This window comes from Toxorhynchites rutilus, chromosome 3 (assembly GCF_029784135.1).
Source record: "Toxorhynchites rutilus septentrionalis strain SRP chromosome 3, ASM2978413v1, whole genome shotgun sequence".
Classification (NCBI taxonomy): domain Eukaryota; kingdom Metazoa; phylum Arthropoda; class Insecta; order Diptera; family Culicidae; genus Toxorhynchites; species Toxorhynchites rutilus.
In genome coordinates this window covers 233,112,150-233,134,757 of record NC_073746.1, presented here as the reverse complement: position 1 = coordinate 233,134,757, position 22,608 = coordinate 233,112,150, and the positions used below count along the sequence as shown (strand labels likewise).

Sequence of the window (22,608 nt, the reverse complement as noted above, 5' to 3'; positions counted from 1 at the left end):
GCATGTGTGAGACTGCGACCAATGTTTCCCTCATTTTTTTCTTTTTCCTTTCCAATCGTGCTTCATTCTATTTCGCTGCTGCTCTGGTTGCCCGTTTTGGTCGGTACGATTTGAGGAGCACAAAATGGACCAATCAAAAATGGGCACATAGTGTATTTGGACAATGGTTGATATTTCACAATTATTCAATTATTTATCTCAAGAAAAATGAAATGTTATTCGTTATGATAGATGCGTAGATATATTTCCTATCAATTGATGCAAAAACCTTTGCGATCTATTGAGAAATGCTTGAGTTATAAGCGTTCCAAATCTTGCATTTTTTCCTACTTGTTCAGTGCCTAGATTTCCATTTCACCCCCTATATCTTCCGGTTAGACGTAGTCCTACGTCAAAACACATTCATGTGAAAGAGTTTATTTGAATGTTTTCTATCCATGTAACACTGTGATCAAATATGTTTCAATCAAGTGCTATTAACAGATGGTTATCGAGTTAGCATAAACCACTGGTGGGCTTCCAGTATCGAGGAAAATGTGGAAATATCTAGTCGTTACTGAAAATAATCTGCTAGTTCCTCTGGGAATTTCAAATTACATTCATGTGAAAGAGTTTATTTGAATGTTTTCTATCCATGTAACACTTCATCTTCAAATAAGTTGGATTTTTTTGCGATGTAGCCAAATTTCTGAAACAACTTAAAGTTCCACGCCTTTTTAAAAACAAACAATAAAAGTTGGGGTGTATGTAACTATATTTTTTAAACTAAGCGTTTCCTTTCTTACATGATCTTATTTACAGTAATACTAAGCAATGTTTAAGTAATCCTTCAACTCATTCCGAGCGATTTCAGTAAAATTTATAAAACACAACGACAGAGGAAAAACAAATGGAATGCGTTTATATGTGAAAATCAACTGTTACTGATGACGTTGTTATACCGTACATAGAGCGCTACATATACAACGTGAACGTCAACGTTATGTGAACAACTCTCGGACATGTCTTGCCGACATCGATGTGGCCGTTGATGATGTAGGAGAATGCCACGCTATTTCCAAAATGTTTGAAGTTTCTTTACGTTGCCGTTCCGTCGTACGTGCAGCGCACTTGTGTCGATCCAATATGTCCGTGCTCAGGCGTGGACATTCTTGTGTACCTCCAGCTTGATGTCATACAGGCACTGTAGTACCTCCTGAACGACTGGTTCCTTCTTTGCGTTGAAAGCACGGGCCATCTCCTCGATACGAATCTTGGTGTCGGCGTCAATTTTATTCGAGACTCCCTCGCGGGAACCTATGTGCTGCAGAAGTAAGGAAACGTCATTAAGGATCGAAAATATTCTAGGGGGTTACATTTATTGGCGCGATACGTTTTCCATAATGGATGTTAAAAGCAGATGTCGTCATATTTCGTCTTAATAAGAATTCTGATAAGCTCTGGGTTTTTGTGGAAACTAATACTTTGTTTTAAAAAATCGCAGCTAAGCTCGATATATATATTTCAGTTTGGTCCTGGGATGCCAGGTGATTTTTTCCAAATGTCTTCACAATCATATCGGAGGAAACTAAAATTCATAACGTACTTTTGAACAAAGTTTGATAGCTTATACAATGTTCATTCTAATTGGTATTGTTATAGACGCATTTAATTAAATTTACCTTGAGAATTTGAAGATTATTTTAATAAATGTGAACAAAGAATATATTGCGCAACTGGAATTTTATGAGTTTAAAAATGATAATTGACTTGATAAACCGTTGGTTTAGTGAGTTCCAGTTCTTCCACAAAAACAGAACTGTGATAGCAAAATTTGTTTATTTTTAGCTTTGAAGTTCTGGTTGAAACTCAAACCATATCCATAAAACGTTGAGAAAATTATTGAAAAGGTATGTAACCGGAAAACCTGGTCATTTGAAAGTCCTATAGGGTGGCGCATATGTCGCGCAACGCTCTCGGAAGGAAAACAACTATCGATCGTGTTGGTTCCTAAGCGGTACCAGTTGACGACTTTGTATCGTTTTTATTCGAGAATAAAGATTTTGTATCGAGAGGCATTTTTTTATACGAAATTTTATTTTGTGCAAATCGGTTGCGTGACTTATGCGCCACCCTGTATGTTAATCAATTATATAGTAGGGGAGAGGGGGGCACATTTTGACGTAGGACTACGTCTTTCATTTCTATACCGGGGTGTAAAATCAAAGTTTGATTGAGTTTCATTTGTATGGCAGCCCCACCTAAGAGAGGGGGAGGAGTATCTAACCACCATAGAATCATTTATTGCACCCTAAAAACTCCCTATGCAAAATTTGGTTCCATTTGCTTGATTAATTCTCGAGTAATGCAGAAATTTGAGTTTCATTTGTATGGCAGCCCAACCTAAGAGAGGGGGAGGAGTATCTAACCACCATAAAAACATTTTTGCAGAAATTTGTGTTTCATTTGTATGGCAGCCCCACCTAAGAGAGGGGGAGGAGTATCTAACCACCATAGAATCATTTATTGCACCCTAAAAACTCCATATGCAAAATTTGGTTCCATTTGCTTGATTAATTCTCGAGTAATGTAGAAATTTGAGTTTCATTTGTATGGCAGCCCCACCTAAGAGAGGGGGAGGAGTATCTAACCACCATAAAAACATTTATTGCACCCTAAAATCTCAATATGCCAAATTTGATTTCGTTTACTTGATTAATTTTCGAGTAATGCAGAAATTTGTGTTTCATTTTTTGTGTTTCAACACGTATGCTGTTTTCTACGGGTACCGTTTGGTACTGGAGTTTGTTGCTGTTGCTGTTGATGCCTGCCGTTGCTGCGGATTGTTTTTGTATTGAGAGCTGTTGAATGAAATACGAGACCGGCTTCTTTTGACGTAGGACTACGTCTTTCATTTCTATACCGGGGTGTAAAATCAAAGTTTCGAAAACGAAAGCGTTACGCCGGAGACCGAGATTTTGAGCGTTAATAGCTCCTAAACAACTGAACGAAATGGTATGATAAACACTTCATTCGAAGGATAAAATGTCTACGCGTTATATACTTGTTACTTTTTGATCCAAAAACTTGTTTCAATAGTCTTAAAATTGCTTTCAAAACAGGCTATTGAAATCACCAATCGGTATATAAGCGAGCGGCGCTCGGAAATCCACTCAGTTCTAATTGAACAGCGATTGGAGCATGTTGTCGCTGTTGCGGTGAAGCTCTTTATTTATCATGAAAGCGCGGATGAACGGTGTCACCAAGAGCCTGTTTGTGCACCCTAGGCCAGAAGGGAATCTATCAGGAGGAGAGTGATGCCACAAACGGTTCCCTGGGAAGACATCGCTACACACACATACACGCGCGGCTATTAACAGGTGGTTATCGAGTTGGCATTAACCACTGGTGGGCTTCCAGTATCGAGGAAAATGTGGAAATATCTACTCGTTACTGAAAATAATCTGCCAGTTCCTCTGGGAATTTTCAAAATATATTCATGTGAAAGAGTTTAATTGAATGTTTTCTATCCATGTAACACTGTGACCAAATATGTTTCAATCAAGTGCTATTAACAGGTGGTTATCGAGTTGGCATTAACCACTGGTGGGCTTCCAGTATCGAGGAAAATGTGGAAATATCTACTCGTTACTGAAAATAATCTGCCAGTTCCTCTGGGAATTTTCAAAATATATTCATGTGAAAGAGTTTAATTGAATGTTTTCTATCCATGTAACACTGTGACCAAATATGTTTCAATCAAGTGCTATTAACAGGTGGTTATCGAGTTGGCATTAACCACTGGTGGGCTTCCAGTATCGAGGAAAATGTGGAAATAACTAATCGTTACTGAAAATAATCTGCCAGTTCTTTTGGGAATTTTCAAAATATATTCATGTGAAAGAGTTTAATTGAATGTTTTCTATCCATGTAACACTGTGACCAAATATGTTTCAATCAAGTGCTATTAACAGGTGGTTATCGAGTTGGCATTAACCACTGGTGGGCTTCCAGTATCGAGGAAAATGTGGAAATATCTAATCGTTACTGAAAATAATCTGCCAGTTCCTTTGGGAATTTTCAAAATATATTCATGTGAAAGAGTTTAATTGAATGTTTTCTATCCATGTAACACTGTGACCAAATATGTTTCAATCAAGTGCTATTAACAGGTGGTTATCGAGTTGGCATTAACCACTGGTGGGCTTCCAGTATCGAGGAAAATGTGGAAATAACTAATCGTTACTGAAAATAATCTGCCAGTTCTTTTGGGAATTTTCAAAATATATTCATGTGAAAGAGTTTAATTGAATGTTTTCTATCCATGTAACACTGTGACCAAATATGTTTCAATCAAGTGCTATTAACAGGTGGTTATCGAGTTGGCATGAACCACTGGTGGGCTTCCAGTATCGAGGAAAATGTGGAAATAACTAATCGTTACTGAAAATAATCTGCCAGTTCCTCTGGGAATTTTCAAAATATATTCAAGTGAAAGAGTTTAATTGAATGTTTTCTATCGATGTAACACTGTGACCAAATATGTTTCAATCAAGTGCTATTAACAGGTGGTTATCGAGTTGGCATTAACCACTGGTGGGCTTCCAGTATCGAGGAAAATGTGGAAATATCTAATCGTTACTGAAAATAATCTGCCAGTTCCTTTGGGCATTTTCAAAATATATTCATGTGAAAGAGTTTATTTGAATGTTTTCTTTCCATGTAACACTGTGATCAAATACATTTGGTTTTGTGGTTTTTCAATCAATCGCAATTAACAGGATAGCTTCAGAAGATTATTCTTCCCCATCAGTAGGATATTTCCGTATCCAATATTGTATGCGCCCGCAATCGATTATTGCTCAGTCGCCGAAAGTTCCGAGCTCAGAGAGTTCATTCCCCTCTAGTTTGCCTTCCAAATTGCCATCGTAAACCACACCTTCTCTCGATTCAATCACACACAAAAAGCATACTTAAGCGATATTCTGGTGGTGAGACACATTCATTTTTCGTGAGAACATCGACAAGACAACATCGTTGCCTAACGTGCTGGAGGAGGTGGACGGCGAAGGATCGACACATACACGCGCAGAACTCTTTCCGTTAGGATGCCATTCAGCATCGAGAAAGTTCCGGAAAGATCTAATCATTGCTGGAAAATAATCTGCCAGTTCCTTTGGGAATTTTCAAAATATATTCATGTGAAAGAGTTTAATTGAATGTTTTCTATCCATGTAACACTGTGACCAAATATGTTTCAATCAAGTGCTATAAACAGGTGGTTATCGAGTTGGTATTAACCACTGGTGGGCTTCCAGTATCGAGGAAAATGTGGAAATAACTAATCGTTACTGAAAATAATCTGCCAGTTCCTTTGGGAATTTTGAAAATATATTCATGTGAAAGAGTTTAATTGAATGTTTTCTATCCATGTAACACTGTGACCAAATATGTTCAAATACATTTGGGTTTGTGATTTGTCAATCAAGTACAGTTAGCATGTTAGCTTCTGAAGATTATTCTTCAGAACAAGGTTTTTCGTATCCTATATTGGATGCATAAAACCTTGTGCCTCCAACGTAACGCTCTCGTTTTCGAAGTCTCCCAAATATTCATTCATTCATTCATTCAGAATGGATTTAGATTCAACTTCAAACAAATGATCTCTAAATCAACGATAGTCCTACGTCACCCTTGCGATTATACCATAGATATAACCCACTTCCTGTTTTTGCATGAGTTCTGTTATTGAATTATATATTAATGAAGATGAATTATTACACTTGGTTTTTTGTCGTTCATAATTTTCTCTTTGCAATGGTATTTTTGCGTCCTTGTTAGCATAAGTGTTATTTATTTATTTTTATTTTCAATGAATTTATATTTATATTTCTGGACACAACTGTGTTGCTTCTGGAGTGTTCATTATCGAGATAATTCTAATTTTTCAAACACCTCTACAGATATTTGCATTCCTGGAATTGTTATGATGTCTGCTGCAATATCTAATAAAGTATCAGTGTGTTGCTTGAATATGCAAAGCATAGGCGCTAGGAATATAATAAAAATACATGAGTTGCGTAAAAAAAGAGCATTTCTAGTGTTGATATCGCTTGTGTATGCGAAACGTGGTTGACTGACAGTAAAAATTCGAGTTTAGTTCAAGTCAGTGGTTATAACACTATGAGAAATGATAGAATTGGGAAAATAGGAGGCGGATTATTACTGTATATTCGAAAATGTTACAAATTCAAAGTTTTGCAATCGTTATTTGTTGAACGTCAAGTTTGTTGTTTTCGTCAAGTTTGCGTTGTTTCAAATTAAAGGGTTATTGCTTGAATAAAAAGACTAAGCTTGGAGTTTTTAAAAGTTTCATTTTACCATACTTCATGACTTTCTCTTGCTTTCGTTTGATATGCAAACTTTGGACATGCTAAGGGTAGCACTTAATACTTGTGTTCGTTTCGTTTTCAATCTCAACCGCCTGGACAGCGTTTCTCATTTACAAATCGAACTTTTGGGTTACTCATTCCACAACTATATCAAAGTTCGTTCTTGTATTATGATTCAGAAAATAATCACTACAAAATGCCCTTCATATTTGTATGAGAAATTGACGCCTTTCAGAAGTGACAGACTAAATAAATATGTTTTACCGACACACACCACTGCATTATATGGGAAAACATTATTTGTAAGAGGTGTTTGTCTTTGGAATTCTCTTCTCAATCATATGAGAAATCACAAATTATTCACAACATTCAAGAAGCAATGCAAAGAATACCTGAATTAATTTTAATAATTGTTATAGTTTTTTTTGTTTTCTCAATAATTGAATTGTATTATTGTGATTTTTTTTGTGTTATGTTAGTAGTAATAAGCCGTATGCAAGCTGGATAGGGGCTGCCATACAAATGAAACACAAACTTCTACATAACTTGAAAACTAATCAAAAAAATGGAGCCAAATTTGGTATGTTAGGGTTTTTTGGATACGAGAAATGTTTCTATGATGGTATGACACCTCTCTCTCCTCTGGAATGGAGAGGGAGTCCAGTAAAAAATAATACATATATTCCAACCAAACATGACAATTGAAAATTTACGGAAAACTCTGAAGGAAAGTGGGGAAATTAAGAAGATTCGAATTCGCATATCTTCTACAATTATATAGTGACAAACGTTGTTGATCCATTTGATGTTTGCGCTAATTGAATTTTGTTCGCGAGTGGAAATGGATTTTAATGTGATAAAACGCACTCCTATATCTTCTTCTATCTATATAAAAAAATTGATCACCGAATATGTTGATAATAGCAAAACTCGAGAATAGAATTGTCCGATTTAAGATTGTCTTTATTCTATCATATTTACTGTATCAAACATTTATTCCATGTAACGGAGAAATATGTTATTTGCAAGTGGTTGAACAATCTTCGAGAATTGTGTCTGAAATGGATGTGTGGATGTGATAACGAAAAATAAATTTTGGACGGGACGAAGTTTGCCGAGTCATCTAGTAAATAAATAAATGAGACCCCGTAGACGTAATATTTTATACAACCTTGAATCAACGCAAATGCGTTGCTACTTGCCGTGACATTATCGACCTCAAAGAATTCGAACTTGTGGAAGAGCTTGCCAATCAAGGTGTGATCGACGTCACACTAATCTTGACAATTCGTGAAGCTGTTGTTCCCGGTTTTATCAATTTTGGATTCATTCGAGTTGGGACGAGGAATTACTAGCTGAATCCCATGCCATGTTTCAATTGTTGGAATTACAATCCCCTACAACAAACAGATATAGCCGAACACGCAAACTAAATATAAAATCTTTCATTGCTCATATCTTAATATGCTGGAAAAAGCACACTGAATTATTTTCAACAAGTGGAACATTACGCTTTATTTTAGCAAATTAGATAAGATGGTCAGGTTTGTATTGCTACCGAACAGGTTTAAATCATAAGGATGAGCAACGTTATTTACGTAACGTATTACAATTTCAATCTCATTTTTCAATTAATCAATTGAAATTCTGTCACGTGCTACATCGCAACGCGAAATTGTGAATATTGTGAACTGACTACTATTCATTTTATTCATGTCAATGTTAATCTGCTAGCAAATTTCAAAACTTATTCTACATCTATAACAAAAGCATATTCCCAACTAACCTTCGCTTCGAAATCCTTGAACTGTCTTTCCCGCTCGACGCGGTACTTCTCAATCTCATCGGTGGCCTCATCCTTGGCTTGCTTCAAGCGACGTGTCTTACCTAGGTTGGAGAAATGGTTGAGAATTAGCAGGAACATTGACCAGTGAAAACTTTTCTATCAGAAAATATAACCTGATACAGGGTCATGTGACCAACCAGCATTTTCACTGTCGCGAGCGGTATCACTAATTACTTACGTTTGCGAGCCTCTCCGACTTTTTCGGCAGCCTTCTTTTCCGCGGTCAGCAGCTGCTGAATTCCTTGAGTGTTGCTGGCCATGCTAAACAAATCCCGGGAATCTTAGCGTAGAATAAACCAAAACAGGATATGATCGAATTAAGCGAAAACCGAGTACTGCGACTGCTTCAGTGTAGCGAACGATGAGTAGAACCGTCCACACCAAAGTCACGGGTTGATTTGCGTTTGCACCAAATTTACTATTACATTACCACGGACAGTGTGACATACTGATATACAGAAATGAGCTGGTGGTAGTTGCGTTTGTTGATTATCATCTGACCGACACTTGTTGGAAGATAAAAATCTCCCTTATTCCGAGCGGCAAATACTGTGAATGATTAGAGTCACAGCATATCCGAAGAAGAATAACGTGACTATAGCTGTCTTTCGATGAGATTTGAAATCATGTCCCCTTCTGTTATCGATTCGGGTAAAAAAAGAGCTGAAAAGTAAGGTAAGGAGCTAACGATTACTGTAATGTCACATCACTCGTGTTGTGGAATGAGGGGAATGGTGTGTGGAAGCGGCGAAAGCACTTGTATTAATATACTTGTACACGATAAAATGGGATAAAAGCTTTTCGAACCAATCAAGAAAGTGGAAGGGAGGAACAATCTATATTATTCAAGCTTTCGCTCGGCTTAGTTTCTCCTGAATACATACCATACACAGTACATTCTATACAACTTGTATGCAATGAAAAATTGTGTACAATGATCCGTTTTATAAAATTAAGGTACTGAAGTAGAATTTGTATACTGGGGAACACTTTACGAAATTTTAAACGAGACATGTTACTAAAATTGAGGATATTGGGAGTTTACCCAGCGAATTATGGCGTTAAAACAAATAGTGGCACAAATGTATGGGAAAATAAAAGCTTTCTTCTGTCACTACTACTGGTTTTGTTTTCAAAGCTGCTGTCCAAGGTGTTTCCGGACGGACTAGAAAATTTGGTCCAGTGACGATACAAACAACCTGCGGGGGCGTTATAAAATTTATTGTCTTACCGGAACCGGAGCTATTGGAAACAAGGTTCAGGACTATTGTAAAAGGACTTATTAACCGCTTTTCGTTCATTGACCAGTACGGTGTGTTGAAACAACATTATTCTGCTCGTTGATAGTTTCTGGCTAGTGTATACATCTAATGGAACAAACCTGATCCGCAAGCTACCTTTCCAGTGTTTGGTTCGTGGAATTGCCCAGGGCTTCAAAATCCACTTGCGCTTCCAAACTTTCGTCATTATTACCTTAGCATATAATCAACGACCTTTACAGGGACACCAAATTTGATGGATTAGAGTTCAGAAAAGTTTGACGTTGGACTACGTCTTTCATTGCTATACCGGGGTGTAAAATCAAAGTTTCGAAAACGAAAGCGTTACGCCGGAGACCGAGATTTTGAGCGTTAATAGCTCCTAAACAACCGAACGAAATGGTATGATAAACACTTCATTCGAAAGATGATGATGATGATGTTGGATTAAAGAGGCTTTAAACTTTTCAGTTCAATCGCCTCTAGCCTTGAGAAAGGCCTTGGGGTTTTTTGACGTAGGACTACGTCTTTCATTTCTATACCGGGGTGTAAAATCAAAGTTTCGAAAACGAAAGCGTTACGCCGGAGACCGAGATTTTGAGCGTTAATAGCTCCTAAACAACTGAACGAAATGGTATGATAAACACTTCATTCGAAAGATAAAATGTCTACGCGTTCTATACTTGTTACTTTTTGATCCAAAAACTTGTTTCAATAGTCTTAAAATTGCTTTCAAAACAGGCTATTGAAATCACCAATCGGTATATAAGCGAGCGCCGCTCGGAATTCCACTCAGTTCTAATTGAACAGCGATTGGAGCATGTTGTCGCTGTTGTGGTGAAGCTCTTCGTTTATCATGAAAGCGCTGATGAACGGTGTCACCAAGAGCCTGTTTGTGCACCTTAGGCCAGACATGAATCCATCAGGAGGAGAGTGATGCCACAAACGGTTCCCCGGGAAGATCTCGAAGCAGCCGCTACACACACACACACACACACACACACATACACGCGCGGAATTCTTTCCGTTTGGATGCCATTCAGCATCGAGAAAGATCCGGAAAATAATCTGCCAGTTCCTCTGGAAATTTAAAAATACATTCATGTGAAAGAGTTTATTTGAATGTTTTCTATCCATGTAACACTGTGATCAAATATGTTTCAATCAAGTGCTATTAACAGATGGTTATCGAGTTAGCATAAACCACTGGTGGGCTTCCAGTATCGAGGAAAATGTGGAAATATCTAGTCGTTACTGAAAATAATCTGCTAGTTCCTCTGGGAATTTAAAATTACATTCATGTGAAAGAGTTTATTTGAATGTTTTCTATCCATGTAACACTTCATCTTCAAATAAGTTGGATTTTTTTGCGATGTAGCCAAATTTCTGAAACAACTTAAAGTTCTACGCCTCTTTAAAAACAAACAATAAAAGTTGGGGTGTATGTAACTATATTTTTTAAACTAAGCGTTTCCTTTCTTACATGATCTTATTTACAGTAATACTAAACAATGTTTAAGTAATCCTTCAACTCATTCCGAGCGATTTCAGTAAAATTTATAAAACACAACGACAGAGGAAAAACAAATGGAATGCGTTTATATGTGAAAATCAACTGTTACTGATGACGTTGTTATACCGTACATAGAGCGCTACATATACAACGTGAACGTCAACGTTATGTGAACAACTCTCGGACATGTCTTGCCGACATCGATGTGGCCGTTGATGATGTAGGAGAATGCCACGCTATTTCCAAAATGTTTGAAGTTTCTTTACGTTGCCGTTCCGTCGTACGTGCAGCGCACTTGTGTCGATCCAATATGTCCGTGCTCAAGCGTGGACATTCTTGTGTACCTCCAGCTTGATGTCATACAGGCACTGTAGTACCTCCTGAACGACTGGTTCCTTCTTTGCGTTGAAAGCACGGGCCATCTCCTCGATACGAATCTTGGTGTCGGCGTCAATTTTATTCGAGACTCCCTCGCGGGAACCTATGTGCTGCAGAAGTAAGGAAACGTCATTAAGGATCGAAAATATTCGAGGGGGTTAAATTTATTGGCACGATACGTTTTCCATAATGGATGTTAAAAGCAGATGATCATATCATATTTCGTTTTAATAAGAATTCTGATAAGCTCTGGGTTTTTGTGGAAACTAATACTTTGTTTTAAAAAATCGCAGCTAAGCTCGATATATATATTTCAGTTTGGTCCTGGGATGCCAGGTGATTTTTTTCAAATGTCTTCACAATCATATCGGAGGAAACTAAAATTCATAACGTACTTTTGAACAAAGTTTGATAGCTTATACAATGTTCATTCTAATTGGTATTGTTATAGACGCATTTAATTAAATTTACCTTGAGAGTTTGAAGTTTATTTTAATAAATGTGAACAAAGAATATATTGCGCAACTGGAATTTTATGAGTTTAAAAATGATAATTGACTTGATAAACCGTTGGTTTAGTGAGTTCCAGTTCTTCCACAAAAACAGAACTGTGATAGCAAAATTTGTTTATTTTTAGCTTTGAAGTTCTGGTTGAAACTCAAACCATATCCATAAAACGTTGAGAAAATTATTGAAAAGGTATGTAACCGGAAAACCTGGTCATTTGAAAGTCCTATAGGGTGGCGCATATGTCGCGCAACGCTCTCGGAAGGAAAACAACTATCGATCGTGTTGGTTCCTAAGCGGTACCAGTTGACGACTTTGTATCGTTTTTTATTCGAGAATAAAGATTTTGTATCGAGAGGCATTTTTTTATACGAAATTTTATTTTGTGCAAATCGGTTGCGTGTCTTATGCGCCACCCTGTATGTTAATCAATTATATAGTAGGGGAGAGGGGGGCACATTTTGACGTAGGACTACGTCTTTCATTTCTATACCGGGGTGTAAAATCAAAGTTTGATTGAGTTTCATTTGTATGGCAGCCCCACCTAAGAGAGGGGGAGGAGTATCTAACCACCATAGAATCATTTATTGCACCCTAAAAACTCCCTATGCAAAATTTGGTTCCATTTGCTTGATTAATTCTCGAGTAATGCAGAAATTTGAGTTTCATTTGTATGGCAGCCCAACCTAAGAGAGGGGGAGGAGTATCTAACCACCATAAAAACATTTTTGCAGAAATTTGTGTTTCATTTGTATGGCAGCCCCACCTAAGAGAGGGGGAGGAGTATCTAACCACCATAGAATCATTTATTGCACCCTAAAAACTCCATATGCAAAATTTGGTTCCATTTGCTTGATTAATTCTCGAGTAATGTAGAAATTTGAGTTTCATTTGTATGGCAGCCCCACCTAAGAGAGGGGGAGGAGTATCTAACCACCATAAAAACATTTATTGCACCCTAAAATCTCAATATGCCAAATTTGATTTCGTTTACTTGATTAATTTTCGAGTAATGCAGAAATTTGTGTTTCATTTTTTGTGTTTCAACACGTATGCTGTTTTCTACGGGTACCGTTTGGTACTGGAGTTTGTTGCTGTTGCTGTTGATGCCTGCCGTTGCTGCGGATTGTTTTTGTATTGAGAGCTGTTGAATGAAATACGAGACCGGCTTCTTTTTGCATGAGTTCTGTTATTGAATTATATATTAATGAAGATGAATTATTACACTTGGTTTTTTGTCGTTCATAATTTTCTCTTTGCAATGGTATTTTTGCGTCCTTGTTAGCATAAGTGTTATTTATTTATTTTTATTTTCAATGAATTTATATTTATATTTCTGGACACAACTGTGTTGCTTCTGGAGTGTTCATTATCGAGATAATTCTAATTTTTCAAACACCTCTACAGATATTTGCATTCCTGGAATTGTTATGATGTCTGCTGCAATATCTAATAAAGTATCAGTGTGTTGCTTGAATATGCAAAGCATAGGCGCTAGGAATATAATAAAAATACATGAGTTGCGTAAAAAAAGAGCATTTCTAGTGTTGATATCGCTTGTGTATGCGAAACGTGGTTGACTGACAGTAAAAATTCGAGTTTAGTTCAAGTCAGTGGTTATAACACTATGAGAAATGATAGAATTGGGAAAATAGGAGGCGGATTATTACTGTATATTCGAAAATGTTACAAATTCAAAGTTTTGCAATCGTTATTTGTTGAACGTCAAGTTTGTTGTTTTCGTCAAGTTTGCGTTGTTTCAAATTAAAGGGTTATTGCTTGAATAAAAAGACTAAGCTTGGAGTTTTTAAAAGTTTCATTTTACCATACTTCATGACTTTCTCTTGCTTTCGTTTGATATGCAAACTTTGGACATGCTAAGGGTAGCACTTAATACTTGTGTTCGTTTCGTTTTCAATCTCAACCGCCTGGACAGCGTTTCTCATTTACAAATCGAACTTTTGGGTTACTCATTCCACAACTATATCAAAGTTCGTTCTTGTATTATGATTCAGAAAATAATCACTACAAAATGCCCTTCATATTTGTATGAGAAATTGACGCCTTTCAGAAGTGACAGACTAAATAAATATGTTTTACCGACACACACCACTGCATTATATGGGAAAACATTATTTGTAAGAGGTGTTTGTCTTTGGAATTCTCTTCTCAATCATATGAGAAATCACAAATTATTCACAACATTCAAGAAGCAATGCAAAGAATACCTGAATTAATTTTAATAATTGTTATAGTTTTTTTTTGTTTTCTCAATAATTGAATTGTATTTTTGTTATTTTTTTTGTGTTATGTTAGTAGTAATAAGCCGTATGCAAGCTGGATAGGGGCTGCCATACAAATGAAACACAAACTTCTACATAACTTGAAAACTAATCAAAAAAAAATGGAGCCAAATTTGGTATGTTAGGGTTTTTTGGATACGAGAAATGTTTCTATGATGGTATGACACCTCTCTCTCCTCTGGAATGGAGAGGGAGTCCAGTAAAAAATAATACATATATTCCAACCAAACATGACAATTGAAAATTTACGGAAAACTCTGAAGGAAAGTGGGGAAATTAAGAAGATTCGAATTCGCATATCTTCTACAATTATATAGTGACAAACGTTGTTGATCCATTTGATGTTTGCGCTAATTGAATTTTGTTCGCGAGTGGAAATGGATTTTAATGTGATAAAACGCACTCCTATATCTTCTTCTATCTATATAAAAAAATTGATCACCGAATATGTTGATAATAGCAAAACTCGAGAATATAATTGTCCGATTTAAGATTGTCTTTATTCTATCATATTTACTGTATCAAACATTTATTCCATGTAACGGAGAAATATGTTATTTGCAAGTGGTTGAAAAATCTTCGAGAATTGTGTCTGAAATGGATGTGTGGATGTGATAACGAAAAATAAATTTTGGACGGGACGAAGTTTGCCGGGTCATCTAGTAAATAAATAAATGAGACCCCGTAGACGTAATATTTTATACAACCTTGAATCAACGCAAATGCGTTGCTACTTGCCGTGACATTATCGACCTCAAAGAATTCGAACTTGTGGAAGAGCTTGCCAATCAAGGTGTGATCGACGTCACACTAATCTTGACAATTCGTGAAGCTGTTGTTCCCGGTTTTATCAATTTTGGATTCATTCGAGTTGGGACGAGGAATTACTAGCTGAATCCCATGCCATGTTTCAATTGTTGGAATTACAATCCCCTACAACAAACAGATATAGCCGAACATGCAAACTAAATATAAAATCTTTCATTGCTCATATTTTAATATGCTGGAAAAAGCACACTGAATTATTTTCAACAAGTGGAACATTACGCTTTATTTTAGCAAATTAGATAAGACGGTCAGGTTTGTATTGCTACCGAACAGGTTTAAATCATAAGGATGAGCAACGTTATTTACGTAACGTATTACAATTTCAATCTCATTTTTCAATTAATCAATTGAAATTCTGTCACGTGCTACATCGCAACGCGAAATTGTGAATATTGTGAACTGACTACTATTCATTTTATTCATGTCAATGTTAATCTGCTAGCAAATTTCAAAACGTATTCTACATCTATGACAAAAGCATATTCCCAACTAACCTTCGCTTCGAAATCCTTGAACTGTCTTTCCCGCTCGACGCGGTACTTCTCAATCTCATCGGTGGCCTCATCCTTGGCTTGCTTCAAGCGACGTGTCTTACCTAGGTTGGAGAAATGGTTGAGAATTAGCAGGAACATTGACCAGTGAAAACTTTTCTATCAGAAAATATAACCTGATACAGGGTCATGTGACCAACCAGCATTTTCACTGTCGCGAGCGGTATCACTAATTACTTACGTTTGCGAGCCTCTCCGACTTTTTCGGCAGCCTTCTTTTCCGCGGTCAGCAGCTGCTGAATTCCTTGAGTGTTGCTGGCCATGCTAAACAAATCCCGGGAATCTTAGCGTAGAATAAACCAAAACAGGATATGATCGAATTAAGCGAAAACCGAGTACTGCGACTGCTTCAGTGTAGCGAACGATGAGTAGAACCGTCCACACCAAAGTCACGGGTTGATTTGCGTTTGCACCAAATTTACTATTACATTACCACGGACAGTGTGACATACTGATATACAGAAATGAGCTGGTGGTAGTTGCGTTTGTTGATTATCATCTGACCGACACTTGTTGGAAGATAAAAATCTCCCTTATTCCGAGCGGCAAATACTGTGAATGATTAGAGTCACAGCATATCCGAAGAAGAATAACGTGACTATAGCTGTCTTTCGATGAGATTTGAAATCATGTCCCCTTCTGTTATCGATTCGGGTAAAAAAAGAGCTGAAAAGTAAGGTAAGGAGCTAACGATTACTGTAATGTCACATCACTCGTGTTGCGGAATGAGGGGAATGGTGTGTGGAAGCGGCGAAAGCACTTGTATTAATATACTTGTACACGATAAAATGGGATAAAAGCTTTTCGAACCAATCAAGAAAGTGGAAGGGAGGAACAATCTATATTATTCAAGCTTTCGCTCGGCTTAGTTTCTCCTGAATACATACCATACACAGTACATTCTATACAACTTGTATGCAATGAAAAATTGTGTACAATGATCCGTTTTATAAAATTAAGGTACTGAAGTAGAATTTGTATACCAGGGAACACTTTACGAAATTTTAAACGAGACATGTTACTAAAATTGAGGATATTGGGAGTTTACCCAGCGAATTATGGCGTTAAAACAAATAGTGGCACAAATGTATGGGACAATAAAAGCTTTCTTCTGTCACTACTGCTGGTTTTGTTTTCAAAGCTGCTGTCCAAGGTGTTTCCGGACGGACTAGAAAATTTGGTCCAGTGACGATACAAACAACCTGCGGGGGCGTTATAAAATTTGTTGTCTTACCGGAACCGGAGCTATTGGAAACAAGGTTCAGGACTATTGTAAAAGGACTTATTAACCGCTTTTCGTTCATTGACCAGTACGGTGTGTTGAAACAACATTATTCTGCTCGTTGATAGTTTCTGGCTAGTGTATACATCTAATGGAACAAACCTGATCCGCAAGCTACCTTTCCAGTGTTTGGTTCGTGGAATTGCCCAGGGCTTCAAAATCCACTTGCGCTTCCAAACTTTCGTCAGGTAATAACCTTAGCATATAATCAACGACCTTTACAGGGACACCAAATTTGATGGATTAGAGTTCAGAAAAGTTTGACGTTGGACTACGTCTTTCATTGCTATACCGGGGTGTAAAATCAAAGTTTCGAAAACGAAAGCGTTACGCCGGAGACCGAGATTTTGAGCGTTAATAGCTCCTAAACAACCGAACGAAATGGTATGATAAACACTTCATTCGAAAGATGATGATGATGATGTTGGATTAAAGAGGCTTTAAACTTTTCAGTTCAATCGCCTCTAGCCTTGAGAAAGGCCTTGGGGTTTTTTGACGTAGGACTACGTCTTTCATTTCTATACCGGGGTGTAAAATCAAATCTGTTAATAGCACTTGATTGAAACATATTTGATCACAGTGTTACATGGATAGAAAACATTCAAATAAACTCTTTCACATGAATGTATTTTTAAATTTCCAGAGGAACTGGCAGATTATTTTCCGGATCTTTCTCGATGCTGAATGGCATCCAAACGGAAATAATTCCGCGCGTGTATGTGTGTGTGTGTGTGTGTGTGTGTGTAGCGGCTGCTTCGAGATCTTCCCGGGGAACCGTTTGTGGCATCACTCTCCTCCTGATGGATTCATGTCTGGCCTAAGGTGCACAAACAGGCTCTTGGTGACACCGTTCATCAGCGCTTTCATGATAAACGAAGAGCTTCACCACAACAGCGACAACATGCTCCAATCGCTGTTCAATTAGAACTGAGTGGATTTCCGAGCGGCGCTCGCTTATATACCGATTGGTGATTTCAATAGCCTATATTGAAAGCAAATTTAAGACTATTGAAACAAGTTTTTGGATCAGAAAGTAACAAGTATAGAACGCGTAGACATTTTATCTTTCGAATGAAGTGTTTATCATACCATTTCGTTCAGTTGTTTAGGAGCTATTAACACTCAAAATCTCGGTCTCCGGCGTAACGCTTTCGTTTTCGAAACTTTGATTTTACACCCCGGTATAGAAATGAAAGACGTAGTCCTACGTCAAAATCAAAATCTGTGTATTTTGTTGTGAGTGTGTGTCTAAGTGTGTGTGTGGGTGTGTTTGATTTGTGATATCTAACTACATATCTAACTAATTTTTTTGACGTAGGACTACGTCTTTCATTTCTATACCGGGGTGTAAAATCAAAGTTTCGAAAACGAAAGCGTTACACCGGAGACCGAGATTTTGAGCGTTAATAGCTCCTAAACAACTGAACGAAATGGTATGAAAAACACTTCATTCAAAAGATAAAATGTCTACGCGTTCTATACTTGTTACTTTCTGATCCAAAAACTTGTTTCAATAGTATTAAATTTGCTTTCAAAACATGCTATTGAAATCACCAATCGGTATATAAGCGTGCGCCGCTCGGAAATCCACTCAGTTCTAATTGAACAGCGATTGGAGCATGTGAAGCTCTTCATTTATCATGAAAGCGCGGATGAACGGTGTCACCAAGAGTCTGTTTGTGCACCTTAGGCCAGAAGGGAATCCATCAGGAGGAGAGTGATGCCACAAACGGTTCCCCGGGAAGATCTCGAAGCAGCCGCTACAAACACACACACACATACACGCGCGGAATTCTTTCCGTTTGGATGCCATTCAGCATCGAGAAAGATCCGGAAAATAATCTGCCAGTTCCTCTGGGAATTTAAAAATACATTCATGTGAAAGAGTTTATTTGAATGTTTTCTATCCATGTAACACTGTGATCAAATACATTTGGTTTTTTGATTCTTCAATCATTTCAATTTTCAATAATCGCAATTAACAGGATGACTTCTGAAGATTATTCTTTTCCATCAGTAGGATATTTCCGTATCCAATATTGTATGCGCCCGCAATCGATTATTGCTCAGTCGCCGAAAGTTCCGAGCTCAGAGAGTTCATTCCCCTCTAGTTTGCCTTCAAAATTGCCATCGTAAACCACGCCTTCTCTCGATTCAATCACGCACAAAAAGCATACTTAAGCGATATTCTGGTGGTGAGACGCATTCATTTTTCGTGAGGATATCGATAAGACAACATCGTTGCTGAGAGCGCTGGACGGCGAAGGATCGAGATCTGCCCTGAAACGCAAGCAGTTTGTTTGAAACTGTGAGAGAGCACAGAGAAGCCGATCCTTCAGGAGAAGAGAAGGTGACCATCGAAGCAGCCGCTGCACACATACATACACGAACGGAATTCTTTCCGTTTGGATGCCGTTCAGCATCGAGAAAGATCCGGAAAATAATCTGCCAGTTCCTCTAGGAATTTAAAAATACATTCATGTGAAAGAGTTTATTTGAATGTTTTCTATCCATGTAAAACTGTGACCAAATATGTTTCAATCAAGTGCTATTAACAGATGGTTATCGAGTTAGCATTAACCACTGGTGGGCTTCCAGTATCGAGGAAAATGTGGAAATATCTAATCGTTACTGAAAATAATCTGCCAGTTCCTCTGGGAATTTAAAATTACATTCATGTGAAAGAGTTTATTTTAATGTTTTCTATCCATAAAATATCCATATAATACATTTGGGTTTGTGATTTGTCAATCAAGTACAGTTAGCAGGTTAGCTTCTGAAGATTATTCTTCAGAACAAGGTTTTTCGTATCCTATATTGGATGCATAAAACCTTGTGCCTCCAACGTAACGCTCTCGTTTTCGAAGCGTTTCATTTATTCATTCATTCAGAATGGATTTAGATTCAACTTCAAACAAATGATCTCTAAATCAACGATAGTCCTACGTCACCCTTGCGGTTATACCATAGATATAACCCACTTCCTGTTTTTTGACGTAGGACTACGTCTAACCGGAAGATATAGGGGGTGAAATGGAAATTATGACTGAACAAGTAGGAAAAAATGCAAGATTTGGAACGCTTATAACTCGAGCATTTCTCAATAGATCGCAAAGGTTTTTGCATCAATTGATAGGAAATATATCCACGAATAACATTTCATTTTTCTTGAGATAAATAATTGAATAATTGTGAAATATCAAGCATTGTCAAAATGCACTATGTGCCCATTTTTGATTGGTCCATTTTGTGCTCCTCAAATAGTACCGACCAAAACGGGCAACCAGAGCAGCAGCGAAATAGAATGAAGCACGATTGGAAAGGAAAAAGAAAAACAGGAAGTGGGTTATATCTATGGTATAACCGCAAGGGTGACGTAGGACTATCGTTGATTTAGAGATCATTTGTTTGAAGTTGAATCTAAATCCATTCTGAATGAATGAATAAATGAAACGCTTCGAAAACGAGAGCGTTACGTTGGAGGCACAAGGTTTTATGCATCCAATATAGGATACGAAAAACCTTGTTCTGAAGAATAATCTTCAGAAGCTAACCTGCTAACTGTACTTGATTGACAAATCACAAACCCAAATGTATTATATGGATATTTTATGGATAGAAAACATTAAAATAAACTCTTTCACATGAATGTAATTTTAAATTCCCAGAGGAACTGGCAGATTATTTTCTGTAACGATTAGATATTTCCACATTTTCCTCGATACTGGAAGCCCACCAGTGGTTAATACTAACTCGATAACCACCTGTTAATAGTACTTAATTGAAAAATATTTGGTCACAGTGTTACATGAATAGAAAACATTCAAATAAACTCTTTCACATGAATGTATTTTTAAATTCCCAGAGGAACTGGCAGATTATTTTCCAGCAATGATTAGATCTTTCCGGAACTTTCTCGATGCTGAATGGCATCCTAACGGAAAGAGTTCTGCGCGTGTATGTGTCGATCCTTCGCCGTCCACCTCCTCCAGCACGTTAGGCAACGATGTTGTCTTGTCGATGTTCTCACGAAAAATGAATGTGTCTCACCACCAGAATATCGCTTAAGTATGCTTTTTGTGTGTGATTGAATCGAGAGAAGGTGTGGTTTACGATGGCAATTTGGAAGGCAAACTAGAGGGGAATGAACTCTCTGAGCTCGGATCTTTCGGCGACTGAGCAATAATCGATTGCGGGCGCATACAATTTGGATACGGAAATATCCTACTGATGGGAAGAATAATCTTCAGAAGCTATCCTGTTAATTGCGACTGATTGAAAAACCACAAAACCAAATGTATTTGGTCACAGTGTTACATGGATAGAAAACATTCAAATAAACTCTTTCACATGAATGTAATTTTAAATTCCCAGAGGAACTGGCAGATTATTTTCAGTAACGATTAGATATTTCCACATTTTCCTCGATACTGGAAGCCCACCTGTGGTTAATGCTAATTCGATAACCATCTGTTAATAGCACTTGCTTGAAACATATTTAGTCACAGTGTTACATGGATAGAAAACATTCAAATAAACTTTTTCACATGAATGTATTTTTAAATTCCCAGAGGAACTGGCAGATTATTTTCAGTAACGATTAGATATTTCCACATTTTCCTCGATACTGGAAGCCCATCAGTGGTTAATACTTACTCGATCACCACCTGTTAATAGTACTTGATTGAAAAATATTTGGTCACAGTGTTACATGAATAGAAAACATTCAAATAAACTCTTTCACATGAATGTATTTTTAAATTCCCAGAGGAACTGGCTGATTATTTCCCAGCAATGATTAGATCTTTCCGGAACTTTCTCGATGCTGAATGGCATCCAAACGGAAAGAATTCTGCGCGTGTATGTGTCGATCCTTCGCCGTCCACCTCCTCCAGCACGTTAGGCAACGATGTTGTCTTGTCGATGTCCTCACGAAAAATGAATGTGTCTCACCACCAGAATATCGCTTAAGTATGCTTTTTGTGTGTGATTTAATCGAGAGAAGGTGTGGTTTACGATGGCAATTTGGAAGGCAAACTAGAGGGGAATGAACTCTCTGAGCTCTCAGTGGAGGCGATCTGGCGTAGTGGTAACATCCATGCCTCTCACGCTAAAGGTCACGAGTTCAATTCTCACTCCCGACATTCTTCCAAAAATGGAAGTAAAAAGTGACGAACCAGCCAAATGAGTTGAAAATCACTATAATACAGATAAAAAAAAAAAAACTTTCTGAGCTCGGAATTTTCGGCGACAGAGCAAGAATCGATTGCGGGCGCATACAATATTGGATACGGAAATATCCTACTGATGGGGAAGAATTATCTTCAGAAGCTATCCTGTTAATTGCGATTGATTGAAAAATCACAAAACCAAATGTATTTGGTCACAGTGTTACATGGATAGAAAACATTAAAATAAACTCTTTCATATGAATGTAATTTTAAATTCCCAGAGGAACTGGCAGATTATTTTCAGTAACGATTAGATATTTCCACATTTTCCTCGATACTGGAAGCCCACCAGTGGTTAATGCTAACTCGATAACCATCTGTTAATAGCACTTGATTGAAACATATTTGGTCACAGTTTTACATGGATAGAAAACATTCAAATAAACTCTTTCACATGAATGTATTTTTAAATTCCTAGAGGAACTGGCAGATTATTTTCCGGATCTTTCTCGATGCTGAACGGCATCCAAACGGAAAGAATTCCGTTCGTGTATGTATGTGTGCAGCGGCTGCTTCGATGGTCACCTTCTCTTCTCCTG

General features: G+C 37.4%; 2 protein-coding genes across 2 annotated transcripts; both read right to left on the bottom strand.

The window, feature by feature from the left end:
- Positions 1–736: 736 nt before the first annotated feature.
- Positions 737–8,864, bottom strand: LOC129778863 (V-type proton ATPase subunit G-like). Its single transcript, XM_055786003.1, has 3 exons — positions 8,396–8,864; positions 8,158–8,258; positions 737–1,303 (listed from the first exon to the last, which is right to left on the bottom strand). The coding sequence occupies exons 1-3, from the start codon at positions 8,475–8,477 to the stop codon at positions 1,136–1,138; spliced, it is 351 nt and encodes a 116-aa protein (XP_055641978.1). The 5' UTR covers positions 8,478–8,864; the 3' UTR covers positions 737–1,135.
- A 2,046-nt stretch (positions 8,865–10,910) lies between these two features.
- On the bottom strand, positions 10,911–16,210 carry LOC129779188 (V-type proton ATPase subunit G-like). The gene is made up of 3 exons (XM_055786486.1): positions 15,738–16,210; positions 15,500–15,600; positions 10,911–11,477 (listed from the first exon to the last, which is right to left on the bottom strand). The coding sequence occupies exons 1-3, from the start codon at positions 15,817–15,819 to the stop codon at positions 11,310–11,312; spliced, it is 351 nt and encodes a 116-aa protein (XP_055642461.1). The 5' UTR covers positions 15,820–16,210; the 3' UTR covers positions 10,911–11,309.
- Positions 16,211–22,608: the final 6,398 nt, after the last annotated feature.